The 26,691-nt window shown below is 40.7% G+C and overlaps 1 protein-coding gene and 1 pseudogene across 3 annotated transcripts in view; one reads left to right on the top strand and one right to left on the bottom strand.

Annotated features, from left to right (window-relative positions):
• Positions 1-2,796: 2,796 nt before the first annotated feature.
• LOC134739401 (uncharacterized) lies at positions 2,797-6,385 on the bottom strand (annotated as a pseudogene).
• TAPT1 (transmembrane anterior posterior transformation 1) overlaps positions 5,525-26,691 on the top strand; it is a 66,109-nt gene continuing 44,942 nt past the window's right edge. Inside the window, exons 1-2 of one of the 3 annotated variants that reach the window (XM_054484570.2) lie at positions 5,525-5,863; positions 19,133-19,263. Coding sequence is in view for 2 of the 3 variants with exons in the window: in XM_054484568.2 (XP_054340543.1) it covers positions 6,494-6,692; positions 19,133-19,263 (330 nt within the window). In the remaining variant the exon portion in view is untranslated. Of the gene's footprint in view, positions 5,864-6,356; positions 6,693-19,132; positions 19,264-26,691 lie in introns of those variants that run through there. The other 2 variants (XM_054484568.2, XM_054484569.2) reach the window with 2 other exon arrangements.

Raw genomic sequence — 26,691 nt, 5'->3', positions numbered from 1 at the left:
CCAGCATGTGATTTAGTCTGTTTTCTTAGCAATCAAATATTTATGTGTAAATTACACATGCCAAATTTGTAACCCCAGTGTATATCTGTCAAGAGTGGGCATATGCTTAGGAGAACATGAATTAACGTTAGTACCAGCTTAGGCAAAGTATAATTAGGAGGATAAAACTGTCACGAGAAAATAATGCTTGCTAAAGCCACAATATGTTTTCTTTTTATTGCTATTTCAAAAAATTAACCACATTCTTCTATTCTCCTCCATGAAACTGTATACCTAAGTTATAGTATTTATTAAGCATCCACATGGAAGACAAGCAGGTAAAAGTGGTTCATTATTAGAAATTGAGACTAAATTGGAAAATGTCAGAAACAAGAGAAGCATTTTACACATAAACATAGGCTTAGAACTGAAAAGAAAAGGGAATAGAATAGATGCATATAAAAGGGCAATTTGAAAATCTAAGGCCTTGAAATCAGATAAACTAATTTCTAAAACCTGGAAAGCAGAAACCCTGAGAAGATTTTTGAGAATCTGAAAATTTATCATGCATTTCCAATAAATTTTGGTATGAAGGCAAAAGAGAGATAAATACTTGGGTTTGCCTAAAAGATAACAAACAATAGATCCTTGTAAGAGACTGCTTTCACTTTTTAATATCTCAGAAACAAGGAGAAAGAAAAGGAAAAACTGTCAGAATGGAAACACTGATTAGTGAACAGAATGAAAGCTAATTACAAGAGCAGGATCACAGCCCAAAAGAGCTTAAAGGGCATCGATGTCAAGAGAAAAATTACTCAGTTACCTTAATCCATCATGGTTCAACTAGAAACACTAGCAAAAAGCAAAAAATTATCCTAAATATCATGTAAAATCTTCCGATTACCAACTACTATTTGATGAGTGGCCAAAAGAAGCAATAAATAACTCGCCACTGGGGAATAACAACAACAACAAAAACTCTGAAAGGCAAAATTCAAAAGGACTAGCAACAGGAACTGGGTAATAAATAAAATCTCTCCTGCTTCCTGAATTCCAAAATGAAAGCCTTTGCTAGCTAGAATTATAAAAAAGGATTTTTGACAGTTATCAACACATTTACTGGAAGGTCTGAACTTATTCTGCAAAAGGATTCTTGTTAATTAACCGACTAAACGATTAATACACTTTGAAACAATGTCTATTTATTTTCATCGTGATAATGAGAAACACTGTTCTTTTTTCTTAAAGAGATAAATCTGGAATGGAAAGCCTGCTGAGTCATTACCAGGGGCCCTTTCATCAGTATTTTGAAATTTTCCAGAAATTTAAAGTTCAGCACAAAATAAATTTTATATCTGATCATGAATAAAAGGCCCTATAAGCCAATAAGCCATGAAATTATATAGGTTCATACACTTTGATTACATAAACAGAACCTACCTTTAGGTCTTCAGAACATAATATCCTTTATAAAACACCCCTTTTAGCAAAGTATTGTTTTCAAAAAGTCCCATTTACAATGGTTTCTGTCATATATTCTCATGTCAAAGAAATGCTTTTAAAAATGATGTTGCTCATGACAGTTTTAGTTAAGGGGTAACAGGTATATTAGAATCAAAGGCACATTACTTAATTTGTGTTACATCTTCCAGAAATAAAGCGAACTAGTGTCCTTTAGAAATCCATGGAATAAAGCCCAAAGAGAATAAAACGTAATGAGGATCAGTCCAAAAATGATTGCCAAAGATAGAAAATATTACTACTGAAACTCAGAAATTCAAACTCACATTAATTTAGTGCAAAGGCTTGTTCTGGGTTCAGCGGTATATTTTATTTCTTTAGAACACCAGCTGCAAAGCTCTTTAGATGGTGAATGAATTAAATTCAGAACTACAGTTTGTGAAGAAACACGACATTTATGATTCATGAAATAGAAGTCACATAATGCTAAAATAAAGTTTCAACTGAGAAATATAGATTTAATTAAAACTATGCTCTATTCAGTGTTTGAATCCATACTACAAAAATCAACTGTACAATGATTACTGAGTAATCATCTCAAATATAACTTCAGGTGCTGTTTAATGTCACCTTACAGCAGAGTTCTTAGACTCAGGTGTGCATGGGTACAATACTGGAAATTTGTTCGAAATGTAGAAACCCTGAGGCCTGGTATGAGAAACACAGCCTTAGAGTTCTGGAAGGTCACTGAGAAACCATCACTTCTCCTCATGCCAAGGAATGAAGGACTAATGCATAGAACATAAAGGTACATAAAAACTTACATGTCTTTGTTGTGTTATCAACACAATTATTGCATTTGAACTCTATGCATTCAAATCTTAGACTCAATTACAAAGTAACTCTAAGCATTTCATATTTTTCTACAAATGTTGATAGTGCAGGCCTGTCTACTATTTTTAACTCAGAAGGGAGGTGCATGGAGTTTAGCCCAGAATTTTGGAGCTAGAAGGGAGGATCGGTCATTGAGTCCAATACTCTACAGGTCAGAAAATGAAGCAGAAAGGGGTCACCTGTGCTCTTTTGGTCGAAGACTTTAGTTGGAGGGTCAGAGAGAATCCAGGCCATCTCCTGACTCGGGATTCTTTCAAGTTAGCAAATATGTGATGTTTTTATTACTCAGGAAAAGTGTATAGAACTACTTTCAAAAATACTTTAGGGACAATACACTAGAAGTGTTATCAAGAGATAAACTGCTTTGTAGTTAGAAAGTGAAAACTACAGCCTAAATGAAAGGAAGGGAGAATAAAAGGAAAATCGTATTTTTTTCAGCTTTCATTATACAAAAGATGTTGCCCCAATTTACCAATGAAAAGACACTGAGGGCCACAGTGGCCCTCTGAGACCCTCTTTCCAGGGTCACATAGATGAAATATGTGGCCAAAACAGTATCTTTCCCAAGGCTTATAACTGTAGGCCCTTGTACTACACTGCGCTATACCTGGTAGGAAAGAACATAGATATACAAACTAAAAAACATCACTTATTTTAAAACTTGTTATTTCATGAAATGGCAGACCATAATGATTTGGTGTGGACATTAAACAAAAAGAGTTTATATGCCTCATTAAAATAATTTTCTGGAGCTTTGAATCCATGGTTTATACATAATGGGTTCAGTATATTTTGTTCAGCCACAAAATCACTATTGTTAAATCTTTAATTACTGAAATATGAAGTTATGCAATTTATTTTGAAGTCTGTGTATGCTACTCACCAAATTTTTGTTTGAAAAATATTGTTTTGCAATTTTCAAAATACATTAGCCTCATAGTGCATATAGCAATCATAAGACTTTACCAACCTCTGATTTCTGAACTCACATCCAATATTCATCACTTTCCTCTGCTGAAATTATTCCCCACTAGTGGAGTATTTTTTTTCTTTCTAGTGTAATGACATGCTATGGCACACCATCTTATTGTTTGGGAAATCAATATTTAAGTTGATTCTGGAAAAGTGTATGGAACTAATTTCAAACATCTTTTAGGGGCAATTTACTAGAATTGCCCCTAAAACCAGTTATAAGATAAAACCAGGATTTCGATAACAATGATGGACAATATTGTCATTGTCATCCAAATCTTGGTTTTATCTTACAACTTAATTCAGAATGTTATTTGATGCCTATTTAATGGTTAGGGTTGCTATGTTTCTTAAATACTCATATTGTTTTTCTAATGGTAATACCATAAATCTAAGCTTGTATTTTTCTTTTTACAACTGATATAAAGTGCATTATGATATTTTAACTATTTATCTTCCTCAGAGAACTGCTGGTTCTTCTATGCTGCATAAATATTTCTTGTTTTAAGGTAATTTGTAACCTAGTATTTTGAAGATTCCAAATACACATTTGAAAATACTATTTTCCTGGATTCTAAGTTGCAATATGTTGAATTAACTCAAAGAAAACAACTTTCCATATGCAATAAGCTATTTGATTATCTGATTATCAACACCTATACAAGGGAAGAATAGCGTTAACTGAAAAAATTATTTTTACTAATGATTATTTTTTAAATGCTTTTTTGTATGTTGACTTCAATACGGGTTTGTTTGAAATTGTGCAGTTTCACATGTCAGATATAATAAAGCAGCTTCAGTGAAAAGATTCAACCGACGAGAAGCTACAAGTTCCTCAACTTGCCCACATTCGCATTCCCACATTTCCAATTTATTCTCCCTGCTTCTTTAGGCAGTACCTAGCCTTGGCACGGCTGCTTCCTCTTCTTTTTTTTTTTTTTGGCACGGCTGCTTCCTCTTCTCTTTTTTTTTTTTTTTTTTTTGAGATGGAGTCTCACTCTGTCGCCCGGGCTGGAGTCCAGCGACGCGATCTTGGTTCGGTTCACTGCAACCTCCGCCTCCCGGATTCAAGCCATTCTCCTGCCTCAGCCTCCCAAGTAGCTGGGAATAGAGCCGCCCGCCATTACGCCCGGTGAACATTTGTATTTTTAGTAGAGACGGGGTTTCACTATGTTGGCCAGGCTGGTCTGGACCTCCTGACCTCGTGATTCGCCCGCTTCGGCCTCCCAAAGTGCCGCGATTACAGGCGTGAGCCACCGTGCCGGGCCCTCTCTCTTCTATTTAAAAGGATAGGCACAGCCTTTGGAACTGAATGTCTTTCCTCAGGCCTCATAATAGAAAATGAGGAAAGTCCATTCTGACAACTGGCTGCCTTAGGAAACAGAATTTCGGATTCCTACCCTTCCAGCTCCTGTTGAGTCAAAGGCAAAGGCAATAACCCAATAAATGTGGTGAGACAGTAAATGGAAACTAACATAAACATAGCAATAAGCCTACTTCCTTCTTGACAATCAATACATAATGTAATGGGTATGATTTTACACCATAAAACATCAGAGAATAACAGAATTTGGGCTGAAGAAAGCTCAGAAAGAAGCCACAACATTTTCCCTACCTTTTGATTTTCAAAACGATTCTTAAGATTTGTCGGGAGTATTTGTTTTCAATCGTTTCAGTGAGGCTCAGTTTTGACCACATGCAACCAAAATAGAAAATTTCATGGGGGATGGTCACAGGATTGGCTTAGAAATGTAATCCTGTGAGCTGTCCCGTTTCATAAATAATAAGGTTCCGACGGCTGCACCGAATGTTCCTCCTTTCAACGAGGTTGGGCCGAGGTTGGGCTCCCAGCTGCTGGGACATTTTTAGTCCATCTTGGGCTCTCACCTCTGCCTCCTGCTCAGCTGTCAGAATGCCAGGCGGCTCTGCAGCCCAAAGCAGCCCACTCCGTTTTAAACTTGCTCAGTTTGCAATCAGGTAACCCGCTACTGACGACAGAACCCTCATGGCCCATTTATATGCGGTTCTCAAGTTTAGGTCTAGGGAAGTTTCCAGGAAGCTTAGTGTTCGGGGAGGAATTCGTTTTGCTTTTGCTAATCAAAGAGACACAAAAGCACAGCTGAGTCCCGAGGCTGGCACACGGGAAATCGAGGTACCACTGTCCCCTCACCGGAGCGCGCAACAATCACTTGGGGAGCGGGGAAAAGGTCTCCACCTTCCCCGAGCCTGGGGCACCTTCGCTCCCACCGCCCCAGCTGGTGGTGGTCTCGACACCACGCTCGGTGCGGGGTCACACGCCAGAGCTGGAAAGGGGAGGTCCAGCCCCAAGTAAAGCGACAGAGTAAGGACACAGTGGTGGCCAAGGGCTGTTTTCTAACCCCAGTCCCGAAAGACAGTGTGGAAAACCCGTCGGCGCGCCAGCCCTTGAAGCTCTCTGCTGGTCCGGCCGCGGCCCCTCCCCTGCGCGTCCCCACCTGTTGTGAAGCTCCCCAAGCTCCTTCTTGCCCAAATGCTTGGAAACTGCCAAAGGACACTCAGAGGCCAGGGAATGTGACAGGCAAGCATAAATATGCAGAAGAGATGGAACCAAAATAGCGGGCACGCAGGGCCGGCGCTCGCGGGGATCTGGGATCTGGAGCCGGGCCCCCGCCGCCGCGGCCGCGCCAGCAGTGCCAAGACCTGGCGGGCGGCGCCGGCGCACTCCGGGCACCGAGTCTGCAAAAGGGGCCCTGAGCGGGCCGCCGGACACCTCGCAGACTGCGGGCAGCAGTGGTGGCGGCCGCCTCCCCGGGGCTCCACGGCCGACCCGCCGCCCGCCGCCGCCATCCCCGGCCCGCTCCTGTCCGGTCCCCGACCCGAGCCCCGGAGGCGCCCGCTCTGCGCGAGCGCGCAGCCCGGCTGCATGGAGCCCGGCGCGGTACCCCGGCCGGCGGAGCCAGCCACGGCGCGAGAAACCGCCACCCGCCACAGCGAGGGCAGGAAGAAGATGGCGGCTGCCGTGGCGGCGGCGGCGGCCTCACACGCGTCGCTGACGCCAATGGCTCGCGCCGGTCGGCGGGCCGCGGATGGCGGCGGCGGCCCGGGCTCCGGCGAGGGGCGGGGCGAGGCGGGGAAGGGGCCGGCCGGAGGCGGAGGCCGGGCCAGAGGCTGGAGGGAGGCAGCGGGGACAGTTTGTTGTGCTCGGAACATGGCGGGCGTCGGCGACGCGGCCGCCCCGGGAGAAGGCGGCGGTGGCGGCGTGGACGGCCCGCAGCGGGATGGCCGCGGCGAGGCGGAGCAGCCGGGCGGCAGCGGCGGACAGGGGCCCCCGCCGGCGCCTCAGCTCACAGAGACGCTGGGCTTCTACGAGAGCGACCGGCGGCGGGAGAGGCGCCGGGGCCGCACAGGTGAGGCGGACGGCGCTAGGCCGCGGCGGGCTCCGAGGGGCGGACTGGGGACCGAGGGCGGCGGGGGCGCCTTGGAACCCCGGCCCCCGAGCCGCGCCACCGCCGCTGCCTCCCGGGGCTGCCCAGGTTGTGGGCGCGCGGAGCCGCCAAGGCTCCGCGGCCGTTGACAGCTCCTCGAGCGGGTTCCGCGCGCAGCCCCGAGGCCCCCGCGGCCCCCGCGGCCGCGCCAGGCCAGGTGTGCACTAGAAGGGGTCTGCGGCCGGGAAAGTTCTGTCCGGGTCCCTGCACCGCCCTCGGAAGGTCTTAGGTTGGCGGGCATCTCCCACGTCTCGGAGCCCAAACGTGAGAAGCACACGGCTGATTTCTTAATTATATTCATGCCAAGGTGACTTTTTTTGTTCTGTATTTTAAGCGAACTTGAGCCATAGAAACCTGTTAACTTGCCCTCCAAGTAGATTTTTCACAGACAGCTGACGGTATGGTAGTGACCATGAAGTTCAGTAGTTTTGCCCAGTACAGAAATATTTAACACTCCATAAAATGTTGCATCTGAACTTTTCCTGAACTGAAACTTATGCCAAAAAAATTACTAGATGAGAAAATGTGTACTTATGAATCCTACATTCAATGACCACTTTTAAACGTATTGTTACAATGTTACAGTTTCTATAACCTCTAGGTTTTTATTCTCATTTTAAAATAATTTTTAAAACTTGCATTTGTATTCATATTGCAGTTGCAGATTAGTTTTAAATGAAAAAAGGTTTTGAGATGGATGTCGTCTTGAATATAGAGTGAACCCAACGTTTTAATTCTCAAGCTGTAAACAGCAACTGAACCATAACTCCATTAAATTTCTTCCAACTAAAAAATTACTTCTGTTGTCCAAAAGGGGCTATGTTAGCCGTTATTTCCTGCAGTTCATGCAAATAACTTTTAGTTGTGAGGCTGATTACGTCATTGATTGTACTTGAGTATTGAAATTTTAAAAGTACTTAAGGGGCATAAAGTTGATCAGATGAGATTCTAATTGATTTGCTGATTCCCAGAACTGGACGTAGGTTCGATTTTGAAGCAGTCTATATCTTTGGAAAATTACAGACTGTGTTGTTTGGTCTTTTTCAATTAACCACTTAAAAATTCTCAACCATACTTTATTTGGTTTAGTTCTCGGTTAAACATTTGCTTTCAAGAGTATTTCCTTTCTGAATTGGCAGGATCTAAGTAAGACAAAATATCAAATCTCTCAACTGTTTACTTACTTAGACTTGAATATTAAAAGCACTCTGTTGTAAATAGAGATAGATGTAGCCAGGCTTCACTATACTTTCTTTAAAATATTTCTCAGTTGCAGGAAAGCCACCATTTTAAAAGCCCTTTTTTGTTGTTTGCATGGAGAGGAAATGAAGTTGTTTGAAGCCTATTGATGAGCACAGATCTTGAGCTTGCAGTATCACTTAACACTTCTTCCCTGGCTTTTTCTGGGACTGGAACCTGGACTTCCATGGACTTCATTATACCACGTATCCATTCTTCACCAACATGGCTGGATTTTTTTTAACCCATAGTTGCGGGAAGTCATTATCAGGGAGATGCCTCCAGGTTTAGCTGTTGGGGTGGTCCTTGTTCTTTCTCCAGTTCTATTGATTTTGTGTGAGGAGATGTCAGTGGCCACTCCTGCTTTACCAAGTCACACTAGCCTTGGCGATCAGGATTTAGGTGAGAATTCCAAATTCCAGGAGTATATCAGCTGGAGCCACTGGCCAGTGTTCTCTCTGAGCCTCCACATGAACCCCTCCTTCTTTTCCCCTGGTGTCGCTGCTCTGCTAGTCACATAGCTCCTGCCACTGCTAGCACCCAGTCTGTAGCTCTGATAACCACATTTGTTAGAGGTTTCCCCACTAGAAACTGAATTATTTTAGTCCTTCTTCAATGCCCAGGCTGCTAAGTCTAGCACTGCCCTCTTCCCCTGTTTTGTAATCCTTCCTTCCCCTCCTTTTAAGAATTTAAAAAAACAATTCCGTAGGAGCTGGCCTGGGTCAGAGGGCCTTTGAGTGGCAGCACCTAGAGTCATTTGGATAGCATTTCTCCCTGAATCAAATTAGTCCTCCAAGGCTAGATGCTCGGACTTAAGGTATTACTTCTCGACTTTTTATATTCTTGTGTGCCTCTGAGAGTCTAGCACCCCTGCTCTTGAGATCTAGATCCCCCTGCAAGTTAAGGCAACCTTTGGCTTTTCTTTTTGAAAGTCATAATCTCAGTGTCTTGGTGGCTGAACCATCAGTCAGTTCCAAAGTTCCCTTTATCATTTCTCACAAGGAATTTAGGGCTCCTACAGATAAGACATTTGTTGATCAGTCCCAACAGCCTAGAATTCCCTAAATGAATGTACATATTAGACACTTATCCAAACTCTTTCCATCTGAATAAAATAAATCAAAACATGGTGTCTGAGGTTCATTTTTTGTTTTGTATCTCTCCTTGTTGATTTACATGTTTAGAAACTAGATATGTATATTTGTCTGTATGAATAGCTGTATATGCTCTATATTGTATTATACATGTGTCTCCATTAAGTCTAAGCTTTCTTTTCCTCATCACTTCGTTCTCAGAACTCCCATTCTGACTTACATTTAGCCTGACAATAGGCTGAAGCATGTCTCAGATGTGAGTACTTACACCTTTTAACGTAGTTAGAATTGGGAATCCCACTCATCATTCCTATTTTTATTTGCTCTCTCAGAGTGGTCATTGTGTATTCCCTTGTTGCATATGTGGTTACTGGCCCTGGACTCTGGATATAGTGGTTATCAAGAACTGCAGATTGATCTCGTCTGTATTTTCTTCCTGTCCTTGAAAATACTACCAACTTCTGTTGTTCCTTTTGACATAAAACCAAATAATCAGTATTATGTTTTTGTGCTTGTTCCCCACTTGACTCATCTGCAGAAGTCCTAGGTAGAAGAGTTTCTGTATAGCCATATTTTTATTTAGGAATCTAAGTACAGCAAATCAACTTTGGACTAAGCATTAGGAAATCTGTGTTTTTGGCTTGGTTGGGTTGTTGAATTGCTTTGTAAACTCTGTGCTTGCTTAGACTGCTTGCCTAATCCATTTGGTTCTGTTTCATAATGCCACTACTAGATAGTTCAGTATCTGAAGCATCTAGGTTGCTTCTAGTCACCGTGGAGACTTAACAGAAGGCTTGGTGTAAGTAAGGGTAGCACCTGTGAGGATGAAACGGTACCTGTGTAATGCAGGTGTTGGAGATGCATGGGGATAGGTATTGCTTGTAAAACAAGAAAGCCTGAAGTCAGGTATAGGTGAACATATTGTTTCTACTGGTAACAGTGCCATGGACCCATTTCTTTCCTCCTTTAATAGTGACTCTGGACTTCTAAAACTTCAAGTTATTATCTATCTCTTTTGCCTCTCTCCTCTCCCTTTAACCATGGTTAGACCTCTTCTTGCTTCACCTCTATTAGAGACTGAGCAGAGGCAGGAAGAAAGACTGAAACCCAGACAAGTCAACTGAATTTTTAGCAATACCCTCAAAAGATTTCGAGTGGGACGAAGGTTTTAACTATTCATATTACCTATGTCTTATTCTTTGTGTAATTGAAAATTTGTCAGTTTCTTCTTACAAATACATTTTTATTAAAATATGTTTTCATTTAACCAGTCTTCACCTATATCACATAGTTATCCCAGTGGCCCCAAACTTAACCTAATGGATGATTAAAGGGTGACTGATTCTAAAATTATGATCTAGAGCCAATTAATTTGTTTACAAAGAAAACTAAAAATAATTATAAAGCCGGGAAATTACTTGGAGTAACCACAAACCAGATACAAAGTAAAATTAGCTGCTTCTGACAAACTATTGGTTTGCTTTTAAAATTCTCACTTGCTTTACTTAATTAGTATATATAGACCAAACGACCAATGAAAAGTTACTTATTTTGGTTTTTGATCAGTTCAGTGTCTTGGCTTTTTACAGTTTTTAACTTTAACTTAGTTTACGCTCTGAAATTCAATCCTAGCAGCTCATTTGTGCTCCAATTTGGGGACTACTTGCGTAAAAGAAGTCTCTAGAAAGCCTGTGTAGCATTGACTGTCAAATTAATGATATTCTATTCTCATTTGTAATCCTTTGCTTTATAACCTTATGACCTTGGAAAAAGTCACTGCTTTGTTTATACCTGTTTTCCATCTATACATTTATAAATATTCTACTCTTTACTCTAAATGAGACTATAAACATTTTTTCAAACATCTTAAAAACTTGAATATACTGTGTGAAATGGTTCTTTTACTAAATGTTTGACTTAGGAAGGCAGAATTGCTGTTGTATTATTGATTCCCAGAAAAGCTGATTACTAATTAGCCTTGTACAAGAGTGTGTCTCTGTTTAATAAGCTTATTTAATATTTTAGTGTAACCTTAATAAAGTTTACTAAAGTTTTATGTTATTTAAGACTATGGAGATATGCATGTTTCATATTTTCCTAACAGTTAACCAGTGTTACTTTCTAACTTTTTAAATGCTCAGTGCTATTTTAGGAAAGATATATTTAGACATATTACTGAACATATAAATATATTTATGATTACTCATTACTTTTAATTAATACGTTTTAATCTTAGGTTCTTATTTCTAAAATAAGCTTTCTTAGAAGATAATTAAACATTGTGTTTTTTCTTCTAGGCGTGAGGAAAAAGCAATTTATACTATGCTTTTTCTGAATTTAAGTTCTGGATCACAGAGCAATTCTGTGGTAGGAGATGATATCATGTAAAAATATACTGGAGGGGCTCACGCCTGTAATCCCAGCACTTTGGGAGGCTGAGGCGTGTGGATTGCCTGAGCTCAGTAGTTCGAGACCAGTATGGGCAACACGGTGAAACCCTGTCTCTACTAAAATACAAAAAATTAGCTGGGCGTGGAGGTGTGCGCCTGTAATCCCAGCTACTTGGAGGCTGAGCCAGGAGAATTGCTGAAACCCAGGAGGTGGAGGTGGAGGTTGCAGTGAGACGAGATCGTGCCACTACACTCCCGCCTGGGCAACAGGTGACAGAGCAAGGCTGTCTCCAAAAAAAAAAAAGTATATATATATGTACATATGTGCTGGAGGAATTGATTTGTATTTATGATTGGTATTAGTTTCCTCATATTACATATTCACAGTTGACGGCTGGGCGCGGTAGCTCACACCTATAATCCTAGCACTTGGAGAGGCCAAGGCAGGTGGATTGCTTGAGCCTAGGAGTTCAAGACCTGCCTAGGCAACATAGTAAAACCCTGTCTCTATAAAAAATACAAAAGTTAGGTGGACATGGTAGCGTGTGCCTGTAGTCCCAGCTGCTAGAGAGACTGAGGTGGGAGGATCACTTGAGCCCTGGAGGCAGAGGTTGCAGTGAGCCAAGATTGTGCCACTGAGCTAGCTGCAGCCTGGGCAACAGAGTGAGACCCTGTCTCAAAAAAAAAAGAAGATTCACAGTTGACAAAACATAGTTCTTCTAATGTTGAAGTATTTGTTTATGTTATAATTAAATAGTAAAATTTTTTTTTTTTTTTTTTTGGAGATAGAGTCTCGCTCTGTCACCAGGCTGGAGTGCAGTGGTGCGATCTCGGCTCACTGTAACCTCTGCCTCCTGGGTTCAAGCAATTCTCCTACCTCAGCCTCCCGAGTAGCTGGGACTGCAGGCGTGCACCACCACCATGCCCAGCTAATTTTGGTATTTTTAGTAGAGACAGGGTTTCACCATGTTGGCCAGGATGGTCTCCATCTCTTGACATCGGGATCCACCCGCCTCAGCCTCCCAAAGTGTCTATTTTTAAGACTTTCACTGAATGATATTTCTTCCTGGTAAGATTGGGATAAATGAATTAAAATTAATTGACATCTTAAAAACTGAAATCAGTGTTCAGAAAGTAAATATTTGGATTATTGGAAAAATGCTTATTCTTAAAACGTAAAGATAGATATTTGGCATAACAAATGAGAGTGACTGTTTTGCTTAGAAGAAATGAAATACTGCAAAAGTCTAACAGAAGTTAAGATGTACTTAGCTATCAGAGTTCTTGGTGATACCCATAGGTAAAGAACAGTGGCTTTGCTAAATAATTAACCAGTCAACTATAGCCAAAATTATAGGACAGATAAGTTCAGATAGGTCTATAGAATTCTAGAGAGCAATGTTTAACAAAATAAAAACAAGCAAAACACTGAAACACAGGTATACCTTGGCACTGGAGATTGAGTGGCGCTCTGGGAAATGCAGCCTTCTCCAGGAAAACGTGGAAGTGGTCCTGGCAGAGCAGAAGCAGCAAGGCTAACTCGATGGCTCTGGCAACAAGGCACTGTACCCTCCTACCTCCTTCACCATAAATCACAGCCAAATTATAATTGTCAGAGAGATGGTTGGTCATTTTGATGTAGGGGAGAGAGCACGCTGGACTAGGTACTATTCCCAATTTGTCACTTAGCTTTTCAATGACTTTGGACAAGTCTCTCAACTTCTGTGAACCTCAGTTTTTTCATAATATGAAAATGGACAAAATATGGACACCATTAATTGCTCTCTTTAGCTCTCATGATTGTTGCAAGAATTGTATGAAGTAATGTGTGCAAGACCTTTGTAAACTGCCTTATACTGTAAAGTAGAAGGATCCTAATCCCTAAAATACAGCCACTTATGCAGGAGTAGGTGAGAAGGAGGTAAGACAAAGCTTTCAATATATTTAACCTTATGAAACTTTGTTGTTGTGGTTAGTATTTCTTTAATGTATCATTTAAAACCATTCCCCAGCCTATTAGCATCGCGCTAATTGTACGCAAAGATTACCCTTACATTCAGAACTCACCGGCAGGGCTGGACTTCGAGAATATAGGGTTACATGGGGCCTGCTCTTAGAAAGTTCATGGTCTTGTAAGGGAGCAACTAGTAAAGAGTGTAGCTTCACAGAAGTCAGCCCAAGCTGCAGTGGGAGCACAGGTAAAGGGGAGGGACAGAGGGCTCCTAATTTTCCGGAAGTAACACAGTGGCCTGTTTACAAAGGCACTTGAGGCAATAATAGGCAAAGCTATGTAATGGTGAAAAGCACACACTCTAGCCATAGACTGCTTGACTTTGAATTCTGGCTTTTCTGCTTGCTTCCTATGTGACCTTGGAGATCTCCTTAGCCTCTCTGGGCCTTGGTTTCTTCATCTGCAAAATGGGCATAACAGTAGAACTTGTTTCATAGTTATGAGAGCTGTACACTCAAAATAGGTTATGTTTTTATTTGACTTTTTATATTCTCCGTTGTAGAATCTAAACTAGTGTTTTTAGAATTAAAATTCTTGGAAATCTAGAGGTAGAATCCGGAAGCATTGTTTTGTACTTGTAATTAAAACACTCAGTATTTATGTTGTATGATAACATGTTTACAGAAAATTACTTAGATGATATAAGTTGTTAAATATACTTATTTGTCATATTACCTTTTAATGATAGAGCTGGGATTGCAGAAATAAACATTAGATAACCACCAAACCAGAACTGATTAATACTACAGTACTTGTGAAGTTAATATGAAGTAGTTGAAGACACTGCGTCATGCTTTGCGATTTTTATATACTTTCATACAAATACTGTCTTAGTCCTTTGATGATGCTGTGGATAAGGCAAACAGTTGACAGGTACTAAAAAACTGCTCTAAGCTTCCATTTTCTTTTCGGTGAAATTGACATCTGTGACTGGAGCAGGGTGACAGGACTAATGTTTAAGACAGCTGGTATCAGGACTCCCTTCCTCTGATTGCTAATCCCATGCTCTTCTGTGGATCATAACACAACTCTCATTATGGTCAAAGCTGTCATCTCCAGTCACCAGAGAAGACACCATTGTGGAGAATAATTTTCCAAATAAACCTTTTTTTTTTTGAGATGGAGTTTCACTCTTGTCACCCAGGCAGGAGTACAGTACACGATCTCGGCTCACTGCAGCCTCTGCCTCTGGGGTTCAAGTGATTCTCCTGCCTCAGCCTCCCAAGTAGCTGGGATTACAGGCGCCTGCCACCACGCCTGGCTAATTTTTTGTATTTTTAGTAGCGACAGGGTTTCGCCATTTTAGACAGGCTGGTCTCAAACTCCTGACCTCAGGTGATCCTCCCACCTCTGCCTCCCAAAAGTGCTGGGATTACAGGTGTGAGCCACTGTGCCTGGCCCCAAATAAACCTTTTTATTTAATTTGCTTTTTAAAATTGAAAATGATTGTGCAGTAATGTGTTTCTGTAGCTCTTTAACCCAGATGGCATTCTTGTGGGCTGCCTAATTTCTTTCCTTGCACTTAGTGTGGACAATGAGGATCTCCTTATTCCCAAACCCAGGGCACTCACTGGCTGTGACTGCATCATGGCACCCTGTTCCCTCAGGGGGTTTGAGGTTCAGGTACCCATTGGGTTACCTTTACAGTCACTTAGCTACACATACAGAGTAGAGGCTCCTGAATCAGCAGCAGCTGCTACCTTGAGTGAAGCTTTTCACTCCTTCCCTGCTAACTCCCCGAGTCTCAGAACATTCTGTCACAATCACAAGTTCTTTTCTCAAGTATCTAGTATGCTCTTCTTTTGTCACGTCTGATTTTTGTTTCATATTGGTACATTGTTATTTATTAAGCAGTTCCATTACTATTGAACATTTTGATTAATTCCAGTTTTGTTTTCATATATATCATCTTTCAATAGAGAAATTCAGCAGTAAAGAAAAATGAGAAAATACCAGAAATTATCATATCAGAAGGGACAAATCACCCACATGAAAGTTTAGCTCAGTTTGCTGTTCACATCACTTCCTCAATTCTGTGTCAGTTCTGTTCTTTGCTGCTTGACTCCTAAAGAGACTAATTTGGCCACTCCATTTTATGTCTAATTCTTTCTTTTCTTAGTCACTTCCCTTTCCATTTCGTCTTTAGCTTCTCACTGTCTGATTCTGTTTTTGTTCTCTATGATTTTTCTTCTTCTCCTCTGACCTGTATATTGTTTTAGCAAACATTTGTTGAGTACCTGTTATGTGCTGGGTCCCAGTGATGCAAAGGTGAATGAGAAAACCAGACAAGAAAATGAATATAGTATCCTGCAGAAAATCATAGGCAGGTGCAGGTACTGTGGAAGCCGAGTAGGGGAAAGGACAGACTCTGCCTGAGAAACTTAGGGAAGTCTTCACAGAGAGGGTACCGTCTGTCTGGGCATGTTCACTCCTGGAAAATTGGTAGGGGATTCTCAGACCAAGGAGCAGTGCGAACCCATTGACGTTTGGGAGAAATGAAAAGTAGTATAAAAAGAAAATTGTGACCTAGAGATTCAGGGGAGGCAAGTGTGAAGCATGACTAAAGAGATGGCCTGTGTCCAGTCTTAGAGGTTCTGGGATGGCCTGCACTGAGGAGGTAGGACTTTATTCTGGAGGTAATGAAGAACCACTGAAGGGTTTCAGCAGAACCGTATCTGATCTGTGTGAGCTGACTGGCTGCCAGGTGGAGTTAGCATTGAAGGGAGGAAAGATGGGAAGAATGGTACTCAATCAAGAAGCTTTTGCAATAACCTGGAGAGAGATGGGGAGGACTAAACCAGGGTGGAGTATCGGAAAAAGGGGAAAAAGTTAATGTTTTAAAGGAAGAATTGGTAGACCTTGGTAAGAAGAGAGAGGGGATTGTCAAGATTGGCCCTGGGCTTCTAGTGCAGCAAGTATGTCACTGGTAATGCCAGGAAGTGAAGTCAGGCCTCCAGGAGAGGTGCTGAATCAGTGGGCAAGATACTGGTTTCGTTTTGTAGGTAATTTCCGTGTCTATGGGATATCCAGGTAGAGGAGGCTGATGGAAATACGACTCAATAGCCAGAGCTGAAGATGTGATTTTAGGATTTTGATGATGGTTTTAATTTTAGTTAGGAATCTATAGGAAACAAAGCATGTATAGGAAACAGAGTGGGTATAGGGAATAAATACAAGAAAGAATGATGAGGACATATTGGAGAATACCAGCATTAAAGGATGGCTGACATTTTACTGTAGTGAATAGAGCACTGAACCAGCAAACACTTAAGGATCAGGTACAGGAGGAAGGGCTACCAAAGAAACTCAGATGAGAAAAATTAGCCATTCAAGACAGAAGAGCACCAGTGAATCAGGTTTAGGTGGCATGGAGGGACAGGGAAGCTGCAGGGTTGGCTGCTGTCCGGAGAGTGTGGTGAAGTGGCCTCTGGGGTTCAAGATTCAGAGTTCACTAAGGTCAGTGAAAAATTATATATGTGGAATCTCCTCTGCTTTCTGAAAGTCCTGTTGCTTCTCGATTTTTACATGAAAGAACTGATATTTGTAGATACTAACTAATCAAAACATACTTTTTTCCCTGATTGGAAAACTGACTGAACTGAGTATGATTTGTTTATCTTTCATTAGTCTTGGCTGTTTTTGTTTTCAACTCAAAAGGTTTTCTTCTTCTTACCTTGAAAGAGCAGATCTTGTTCTGGTTCTAGCCAGTGTAGAACATATTAGAAAGTTCCTAACCAGGAGTTCTACTCTACGTGGATTTGGTTAGACTAAGTCCTTTAAATCCAAACATCTGTTAATTTATACAATAGAGTTTACGTATTGCGTGCACTTAACCCATGTGACTTCAACTGTAACTGTACTGAAAAGAGAAAGTACGACACACGTAGATAGATTCCGCCTCCCATTGCGTGAGGCTGGCAAAGGTGGAAAGAAGTCTGCTTTCCTCTCCTTCTGTTTCAACTGCAGGTATCTCTCATGGTAACACTGACTCCCCAAACAGATTGTGAATCTGGTATTTAAAGAAGTGTGTATGTGTGTGTGCACATACACATATATATGGAATAAACCGTAACATAAGCAAGCCACTTGACATAATACTCAAAGAACCAGGAATCCGTTTTAATGCTGGAGGAGGTAAGCTGTTGTAGACCTATTGTTTAAAACCATAGTCAAGTTGGCTTCTAAGTCTTTCCAAGGGCTTTTAAGGATATATATATATATTTGTTGTTTTGAACCACAGTCCTGCTGTGTCACCTATGCTGGAGTGCAGTGGCGTGGTCTCAGCTTACTGCAACCTCTGCCTTCTGGGTTCAAGCGATTCTCTTGCCTCAGCCTCCCAAGCAGCTGGGACTACAGGCACCCACCAGCACGCCTGGCTAATTTTTTTTGTACTTTTAGTAGAGATAGGTTTCACTATGTTAGCCAGGCTGGTCTTGAACTCCTGACCTCGTGATCTGCCCACCTTGGCCTCCCAAAGTGTTGGGATTACAGGCGTGAGCCACCGCGCCTGGCCAAGGATATTTTTTACTATAAACGCTTCCCCCCTCACATGTAGGCTTTAGATCATAGTACTTCTAGAAGGTGCAACTCCTTAAGTAGATCTGCATAAATGAAATCAACCTTCCTCCCTTGTCATTTTTTGGAGGGAACGTTAAGACCACATTTGGTAAAAAGGACCACAAGGCCAGCTCAGAGCAAAGAGAACAGTGGACAGTTGGAAACCTTTTGGTAACCTGCATTCTGGAAGAGAGTTTACCTCCTGCAAAGTAGAAGTAGGAAGGTGTAGATGAAGTAAGGGGTGCTGAGGGTCATTGAGGGGATGGGCTATCAGGGAAGTGTAATGCACTGAGAAGAGGTGGGGTCGAGCATCCAAAGCTTTGCTTCTCACCTCAAGCTTCCAATTGTAGTGAGTGGAAAGTATATAAATAACTTCCTTTGACCTTGTTTTTCTCACCTGAGATGAGATAACTATGGAGTAATTTGCTTTAGAGGAACAGAGGAAAAACATGGGTGAATGGAAAGATCCAAGGAAAGGGAGGTTTTTCTGATCCAGTTGAGGTTGCACTTTGCGTAACTATTGTGAGTATCATGTTGGTAAGTCTTCATGTAGGGAAATGGCATTATTTAGACGTTTGTGCAGGATCTCTGAGGCTGAGCTAAGAAGGGAGCTGGGGCACCAGTATCCATGTAGTTCATCCAGGATGGTTCTTGGACTAAAGCGGTGCCCGTTGTGTGACTTGGCTCCCTTTTGACTCTATATATTGCTCTATTTTATATATTCTTGACACCTACTGATTTTCCTTCCATGTCTGTCAGTCCAGGTACTGTATCACCTGTAAGAACCAAGACTGAGCTCTTGAAAAATACTTTTCTGACTATTCTAGCCCTTAGTAATTATTCCCTTCCATATTCCTGTGGCATTTTCAGGTTATACCACAAAGAAGAATACTTTTCTCAAAAATGCTTGCTGATCATTGTGTGTAGTTGTTCAGTTCTAGGCATAGAATTATAGATAACATTTATTTTGGTGTCTTTGTTTTATATATATATTACCTGTGGCCCCAGCTAGCATGGAAGTTCCTTGATAAATACTGTTCTTTTTGTTTTCTGTCATTTTCTTTTCTGTAGAGCTTTCATTGTTGAGGTTCCTCAGTGCTGAGCTAACAAGAGGGTACTTCCTTGAACATAATGAGGCCAAGTATACAGAAAGAAGAGAAAGAGTATACACTTGTTTGCGAATACCAGGAGAATTGGAAAAGGTACTATTTTTTCTTCATTACCAGACATCATTTTGAAAGTTATGTCAAAGTATTAATTATGCAAACAAATGGTGAACAGCCAGAGTTGAGTTTTTTAAATAATTGAAATAATGTTATTGGGGGAGTAGAAATTTCCTTACAGGAAGAAGCTTTAAAGTTATATTTTTTAGTGTAAGACCCAATGATAGGATATTAATAGATCTATCAAAATCTCAACTTTTCTGCCTATCATTATCATTGTGTGCTACATCAAAATAACTTTTGTAAGGAATTAATCTCTACTTCTGTACCCTTTTAGTTCCCTTCAGTTCTGTTTTACTAGAAACAGGTTTTTTTTTCCCCATTCAGCATGATAAATTATTTAATTTCAGCCTTTTTAAAGGTTTCAGTTTCTCAGAAAGCCCACGTTTATAAACATACAGGACAGTCTCTTCAAAGAAAAAGATGGTTTGTTTAATCCTTATCACAGGAAGCATCACATTACAACATTACAGGGTGAGTGTAGTAACAGCAGCACTACATCTTCACCTGTCTTATTCCTTGGCTGTGCCTTATCCTATCAAGACCAATAAAATAGGCTGGGAAAGCAGCCCCTTCTCCACTAGGCGATCCTACAGTTGGTGAGTCTAAGCAATTCCAGAATTTCTTGCTAAAAGAAAAGAAGAAATAATTCAGCTTCAGCTATATTGAAACATGTTTTCATACTTCTGTAGTAACATAAATCTTGTAACTGTCCAGTCGTCTTCTTAGAATCATACTTTCTGTTGGAGTGGCTATCAGAAGAGTTTGGTTGGCTGGATTTATTGGTACATTGTAGTAACAAGAGGTACTGCAGGCAATGAGGAGTAAGGACCCAGCTGGTTTGGCTGATGTTCTATTTCTGATAGTCTATCAGTTTAATAGAAGAAAAAGAGCCAAATGTAGAGTGACAATTTCAGAAATGTTGCCTTATGTAGGTTCTTGGTGAAGCATCACTTGCTGAAGTTTTAGGGAGTTCTGTATTAGGGTGGGATTTAGAGAGCTGGTGAGCAAGCAAAGATTAGAGAACAAATATGGCAATGGTTTGATTGCCTTTGGCAAGGATCATTAAATATACTTAACTATTACTGTATTCCTGCATTTCTAGAGGACTAGGGTTCCATGGAGAAGCCTGAGGGACTGACAGATAAGGAGAGAGGAGGAGTGGGCAGGGCTCTCTGCAGCACTCCTCTCCAGCGCAGCAACAGCTCTGTCTTATACATTGAGATTTATCGAAGATTTTGTTTGGAGAAAGGAGTAGGGTAGGCGTATGTTTCTTTTACTTGGAAAAAAATAAAAGATTAAACCAGTTCTCGTGTCTTAAAAGACTGTTAGCTTGCTTTTCAGCTTTCTTCCAGCAATAAGCCATGAGATGGAAGTGTGAGGACACAGTGCAGGGGAAGTGGGAGGGACAGCCTGCCAGGGCCTGTATTTGGACAGGATAGTGCCAGCCACAATCAGTTTTTGCCCACCTAGCCTCAGCCCTCTACAGGGGAATTTGTTTCCTGTCTGTCTGAGTAGTTATGAACTCCCATGTTTCTCTGGGGAAGACACAGAGGGATTTACCTTCAACTCCCACCAAACTTTATGAACACGACCAGGGGACTGCTTCAAAGTGGGTTAGTCTCTGTCTCACCCCTTTTATTATATATCAGGAGCAACATCCACTCCTGATTCTGTTACCTCAGCAGAGGCAGGCTGGTTTCACGTTCCTTCTTTCTTTCTCTTAAGGCAACACTGAAATAACAAGCGATGTTTTGGGGTAGATTTCTCACAGAAACTTATAAGCATTTCATGTTTGTAATTATGAGTATAAATTGTTTTCTGGAGAAAATAGCTTATACTTATGTCTTGATGAGACTAAAGTATAAACCAGTGATTCTAAATTGTGGTCCACTATAGAACCACTAATGGGTCAAGTAATCAGTATAAGTTGCCATCAGAATTTTTTTTTTTAAGAGAATAGAGGAAGTATTAGATAACATTGCCTATACTAAGAATAAGTATTGTTTCATGAAACTTTGATTCCATTCATATGAATGTAAATGTATAATGTCAGAAAAGTTGCATTAACACTGCTCATACACAATTGTAATAATTTTCTAATGATTTTTGTTTTCCCTGAGAGAGGCTTTAGGCCTGTTTGGGAAAATTTGATGTAGTCTCTTAGAACAATACTTAAGAAGCTTTGTAGCCTAAATGTACAAAAGAACGTCATGATTTTCTGTTTGGAGCATTTTTTCTTAACTTCTAAAACCAAGTGGGATGTAGAGGAAAGCAAATTTAGGTTTCAGTTTAATTCCAGGCTTAAATATCTCTCATAATCGCATGAATTCACTCTGATATCTTTAAGGCCTTTATTTTTTATAAGTAGGATTTCACTTTAAGTTTTTATTATAAATTGAGAGCCTATCTAGACATGCAAGATAACCTAAATTATTTTTTATTGGCTTTTTTTGTTTACATCGTCTATTCTAATATATAATATCTTACTCATTTTTTTTCTTGTTTTCGATAAATGCTATGATATTTTCACCTAACCTTTTCAGGAAGATAAACTTGAAAATTAAAGAGCACTTTGCTTCTACAAAGGTTGCAAACACCGTAAAACATGTAATTAATTTTTATATCTTAAGATAAAGGTCAACTTAATATCTCTTATCAAACCTGTTTACTAATGTGAAAAAAATCCCCCAATTTTTGTGTTGTATTGTCATTGGATAAATACCTTAGACTTGACATTTAGTAAAAATGAATTGCTTATATATTTTACATAGTATTTCCAATTATTAGCACATTATTTTCACTCTTAAACTTCTTATTTTAAGCTAAGGGTATATAATTTTGGAGTGTTTTATTGGCTTTTGAGAGACATTTCTTCTCTTCCACCATAAATGTCCTCCCCTGACCCTACAACCCCTTCGTTCTATGTACCAGATATTCTGCTGTTTATGTAGTCCACTTTGGGAACTTTATTTTTCTTTTTTATACAACCAAGGAGATTGAACTATACTTTTTCTGCCTTCTAAATTGAGAGGCAAGATAGCGAATTGTTTAAGGGGATCATCTCTAAAGCCGAACTGCCTAACTCTGAATCTTGGCTTCACAATTGATTAGCTGTGAGTCCTTGAGCAATTGACTTAATCATTCTGTGCCTAAGTTGTCTCATCTATATATATATATGTAAAATTTTTCACAACCTTCACATCAACAACTCAGGGGGAATGCACTACTCTGCTAGAGTGAGAGGAATTCAAAGGTTTCTTGTCGCCGATTACATTCTGGTGGATGTAATATTTTTCTTTGCAGTAAGGATAGCTTTCATCTTTGGGATGTGCACAGCAGGAGGTGATTGGGAGAGGTGTGGTTTTTAGGATTTCCCTGTGTCCCAGTTTTATCTCATGTTATACTTTTAATCTCACTGCTTTTCTTGCCACTAAACTTGACTTTGCTAACCCTGCAAGGGGCATGATTTTCTGACTCTTGGCCCTCTTGGGTTGCTGACGATAGGCAGAAAAAACCTCTAGGGAAAGCTGTCTTCTTTCCTCTTTCCTTTTACCCAGGCTGTCTGGGGGTAAAGCTGATCTCTTTCATGAAGGACGTAACCAATGGCCATGAGAGATGATAACACACCCTGCCATTTTCTGCCAAGCCCTATAGAGTCTGGCCTCAGTGGGCACATGCCTGAAGCCTACAGTTATAACAGAAACAGGGTGCTTTAACCAGAGACTTGGTGAAATCGAGGGCAGGGAGCATCAGTTTCCTAAAGAGGAAATTCCTGGTGAGTGATTTCTCACTGTCCCATACCCCACCTTGACTTGGACACTTACATCCCACCTCTTGTATCCATTTCTGTGTGAATAATAATGTTTGTTATGTAAGGATAGGTGCCAGGTACTGTCCTAGGCACTTTACATGTGTTTGCGTTCAATCCATTCAACAGCCTCACCAGATATATATACTATTAAAGCTCCAATTCCTTTGCCCACCCCACTGTGGCAGTTCTACATTGACTTCCAGACAGATCTCTCCTTCCACCGTTGTTTGGTGGAGGTATGTGCTAGTAGTATACGCTCTCCATTTAGGTCCCCTAGGAATAGTTTACCATGCATCAGATACAAAATTGTCCCTTGTCTAAGGACTAATTTTTGTCATCTTTGTGAATCTAAAGCTACAGTAAATAGTAAAGAAATACACATTATAAAATCTTCTAAAATTCCCTGGTATGTTTAAATTCAAATTTAGAAAGGTAAAAATCACTTACACACTTAATTATCAATTTGCTCTGTCTATATTTTGAGTACTTTCTATGATCCAAGAAGGCACTTTTGCAGTGCAGAATACAGAGATAAACAAGACTCACACCTAGCTTAGGAGATATCAGATCCATAAGTTATTATAATACAGGATACAAAGTGACAAGTGCTTTTAAATAGTATAAATAAAATATGAAGAATTTAGAGAAGGGGAAGTGTGCTTAGACGACAGGCCTGGGACGAGGATCCAGAAAGGAAAAAGAGGGAGATTTTGTTGTATAGGCTTTGTAGGATGGGGTGGGTATGCTAGGAAGATCCAGAGGTGGAAAATTTTTAGGTGTGGACAGGAAATCACCAACACATGCTGGAAAGAAAGATAGACTGGCCAACCTAGGCAATGTGGCAAAACGCTGTCTCTACAAAAAAATACAACAATTAGCCAGGAGTGGTAGTGCGCGCCTGTAGTCCTAGCTGTTCGAGAGACTGAGGCAGAAGGATCGCTTGAGCCCCAGAGGCAGAGGTTGCTCTGAGCTAAGATCATGCAGCTGTACTCCAGCCTGAGCAACAGAGCAAGACCCTATCTCAAAAAAAGAGATAGGCTAGCTCCAGTTATGTTGAATGGTCAGGCTGGAGAGTTTAGAGTCGAGTCTATGGAAGGAGACTATTAAATATATGTTTCTTAGGAATGCTTTTAGCTGTATAGAACGGAAAAGCTGGCTAACAGTCATTTAAACAAGTTGGAAATTATTTTTTTCAACAAATCTAGAAAAAAAGAGGTCTCAGTTGTTGCAGCAGATTAATGAAGCTGTCATGGACCCAAGTCCTTTTCATCTTTCTATTTTGCCATCCTTGGCAAATTGGCTTCGGGTCCTCTTACTTGTTGTCTTCTAGTAGAAAGATGACAGCTGCAACCTCAGCATTACATCTGCATTATAAACACAAAGAAATGGGGTGGGCATTGCCACTTTTTTGACTATGCCTTTTATAAAGAATTGAAAGATTTCCCAGACGTGGCCTGGAATACTTCCACTTCTGTCTTATTGTCCAAACTGAGCTACATAGCATCCCCAGCTGCAAAGGAGGCTAGGACAGTGAATGTTAGGCTTTTCCAACAAACAGAAAAGAACTGAGAATGGTTATTGGATTAGCCATCCCTCAGAGCTTTCTTTCTAGAAAATTAGTATAGTCATATTCAACATGGACTGGAAATGAGACAAGCAGGGAGAGCTCAAGATCCTTCCATGAATATAGTTAATATATAATTTAATCCTACAATTAAAATTCTAATTTAATTTTACAATTACATAATTTAATTCTACAAATTAAAATCTTCATTTGATTTATTCACCTCTCATGGTATTTATTTCTTGTGTTAAATATGTCAGATGTATGTTGTGGATTATCATGAAGCCTTTTAGCAATATTCTTTTCCGTGTTTATATATGTTCACGTAAGCTTGCATATCTGGTTAAACTAAAATGAAAATATTCTGTTGACTTTTCTTTATCTTGTAATTCTGTGCTTTTTGGCAGTTCATTATTTCATTGTTACCATGCCTTGTACATTATAGCTATTTAATACATTTTTCTAAAAATTAAATTCAACTGCTTAGACTTAAATAGAATGACTTAGTTGTCTTACCAATGTAGCAAATTTTTATAAGCCTTAAATTTGTCAGATTGAAGGTGTAAGTATTGATATATTGTTATTACTAGGCATAGACTATTGTTGGAAGGGAGAAGGGTTACTGTCATACAGGGGAATTATTTGTAATCAAGCATCAACAACCTTAGCTTCTTGAGTCTGTTTGTAATAGCTGAGGCCTGATCAAGGCATCAAATCTCTTGGGTTTTACTTTCTTCTATGATTAGAAGGTTGTACCTAGGTCATCTCAAGAGGTCTAATAGTGCATGATTCATTGAATGAATTTGCCTATGAGGAATGGTGAGGGTAGATGGAAAGATTTAAATGTCTAGTGGAGTAACTTAGTTTTGCCTTTTTGAAGGTCATGGTGGAGTTAACATTTAGGAAAAAATAATCCAAAAGTTCGTTTCAAACGAATGGACTTAAAATGTCATATAAAGCCTTTTTGTTTTATGTCAGTGTGAGGATATGTTAAGAAAACGTAATGACTATTGTTTCCCCTTTATTTCAGTAAAGCAGTCCTGGGATTTCATTGTGAAACTAATAGAGAGTATTTACTCAGACCCTATTTATGGCAGTGTTTTCTTGGGCATCCTAGTCAGTTTCTAATTTCATAAAAACATGTTCAGAGAATCATCCCTCTAAATTCTTCTCATAATGCAGCTCTTGCTGGTGACACACCCTTGCGCAGATGTCCCGTCCCCCCACCCGCCCCCGCCCCCCCACCTCCCCGGCCGTGTGGCTGCTGAGAAGCAGGAAAGCCAGTAGGGATCCACATGTCTCAGAATCTCAGCAGCCTTGGCTGGTGCTTCTCCCCTTCTCTCCGAGGCTTGTCACACCCTGCTTGTGGTGGTGGTGACCACAGCTTCCACGTTCTTTCTGCAACTGTCTTACCATTCTTAATTTTCTCAGGGGAGGTTGGGCATATGAGACCCATCAGATACTTCTAAGACAAGCCAGCAAAGCCTTTAGGCCTCTAGCACATTTATTGATGTATTTAAAAGATAATTTTTGAACTTGGCACCATGGGGCCATGTTTATCTTTGTGAATCAATCACTCATTTCTCTCATTTCAGCTTTGGAAACAGTCTTAAATTTCTCTTCTCTGTCTTTCCATTGTCCTATGTCAGGCTGCTGTGATCATTCACAGTGATGGCTCTTCTCCTTCCGTACTGTCCTCTCTGCTCACTGCAGCCTGCTGCGGTGCTTCGTGCTGACCACTCCCTAGAAAGTCGATCTGATCCTAGATAGAAGGTGTAGGATCAGAGCCTAGAGCAGCAGCTAAGACCTCTGTTCCTTAGGTGACACTCAGTCTTGCCCTGGGACCCTGAGGGCACTCCTGTCTTGCTGCATCATTCCAGCCTCTCAGTGGGAACACCATAGCCCTGTATAAGCCCTGTCTGTAGCAAGCAAAATACCAAGTAATAGTTCCTGCCTGGTGGGTTGTTGTGAGGATTAAGTTAATGTGGGTCACATGCTTAAAATATAACAATATTCAGCATGGATTGGA

Source organism: Pongo pygmaeus, chromosome 3 (assembly GCF_028885625.2).
Source record: "Pongo pygmaeus isolate AG05252 chromosome 3, NHGRI_mPonPyg2-v2.0_pri, whole genome shotgun sequence".
Classification (NCBI taxonomy): domain Eukaryota; kingdom Metazoa; phylum Chordata; class Mammalia; order Primates; family Hominidae; genus Pongo; species Pongo pygmaeus.
This window is presented reverse-complemented; position numbering and strand designations above follow the sequence as displayed.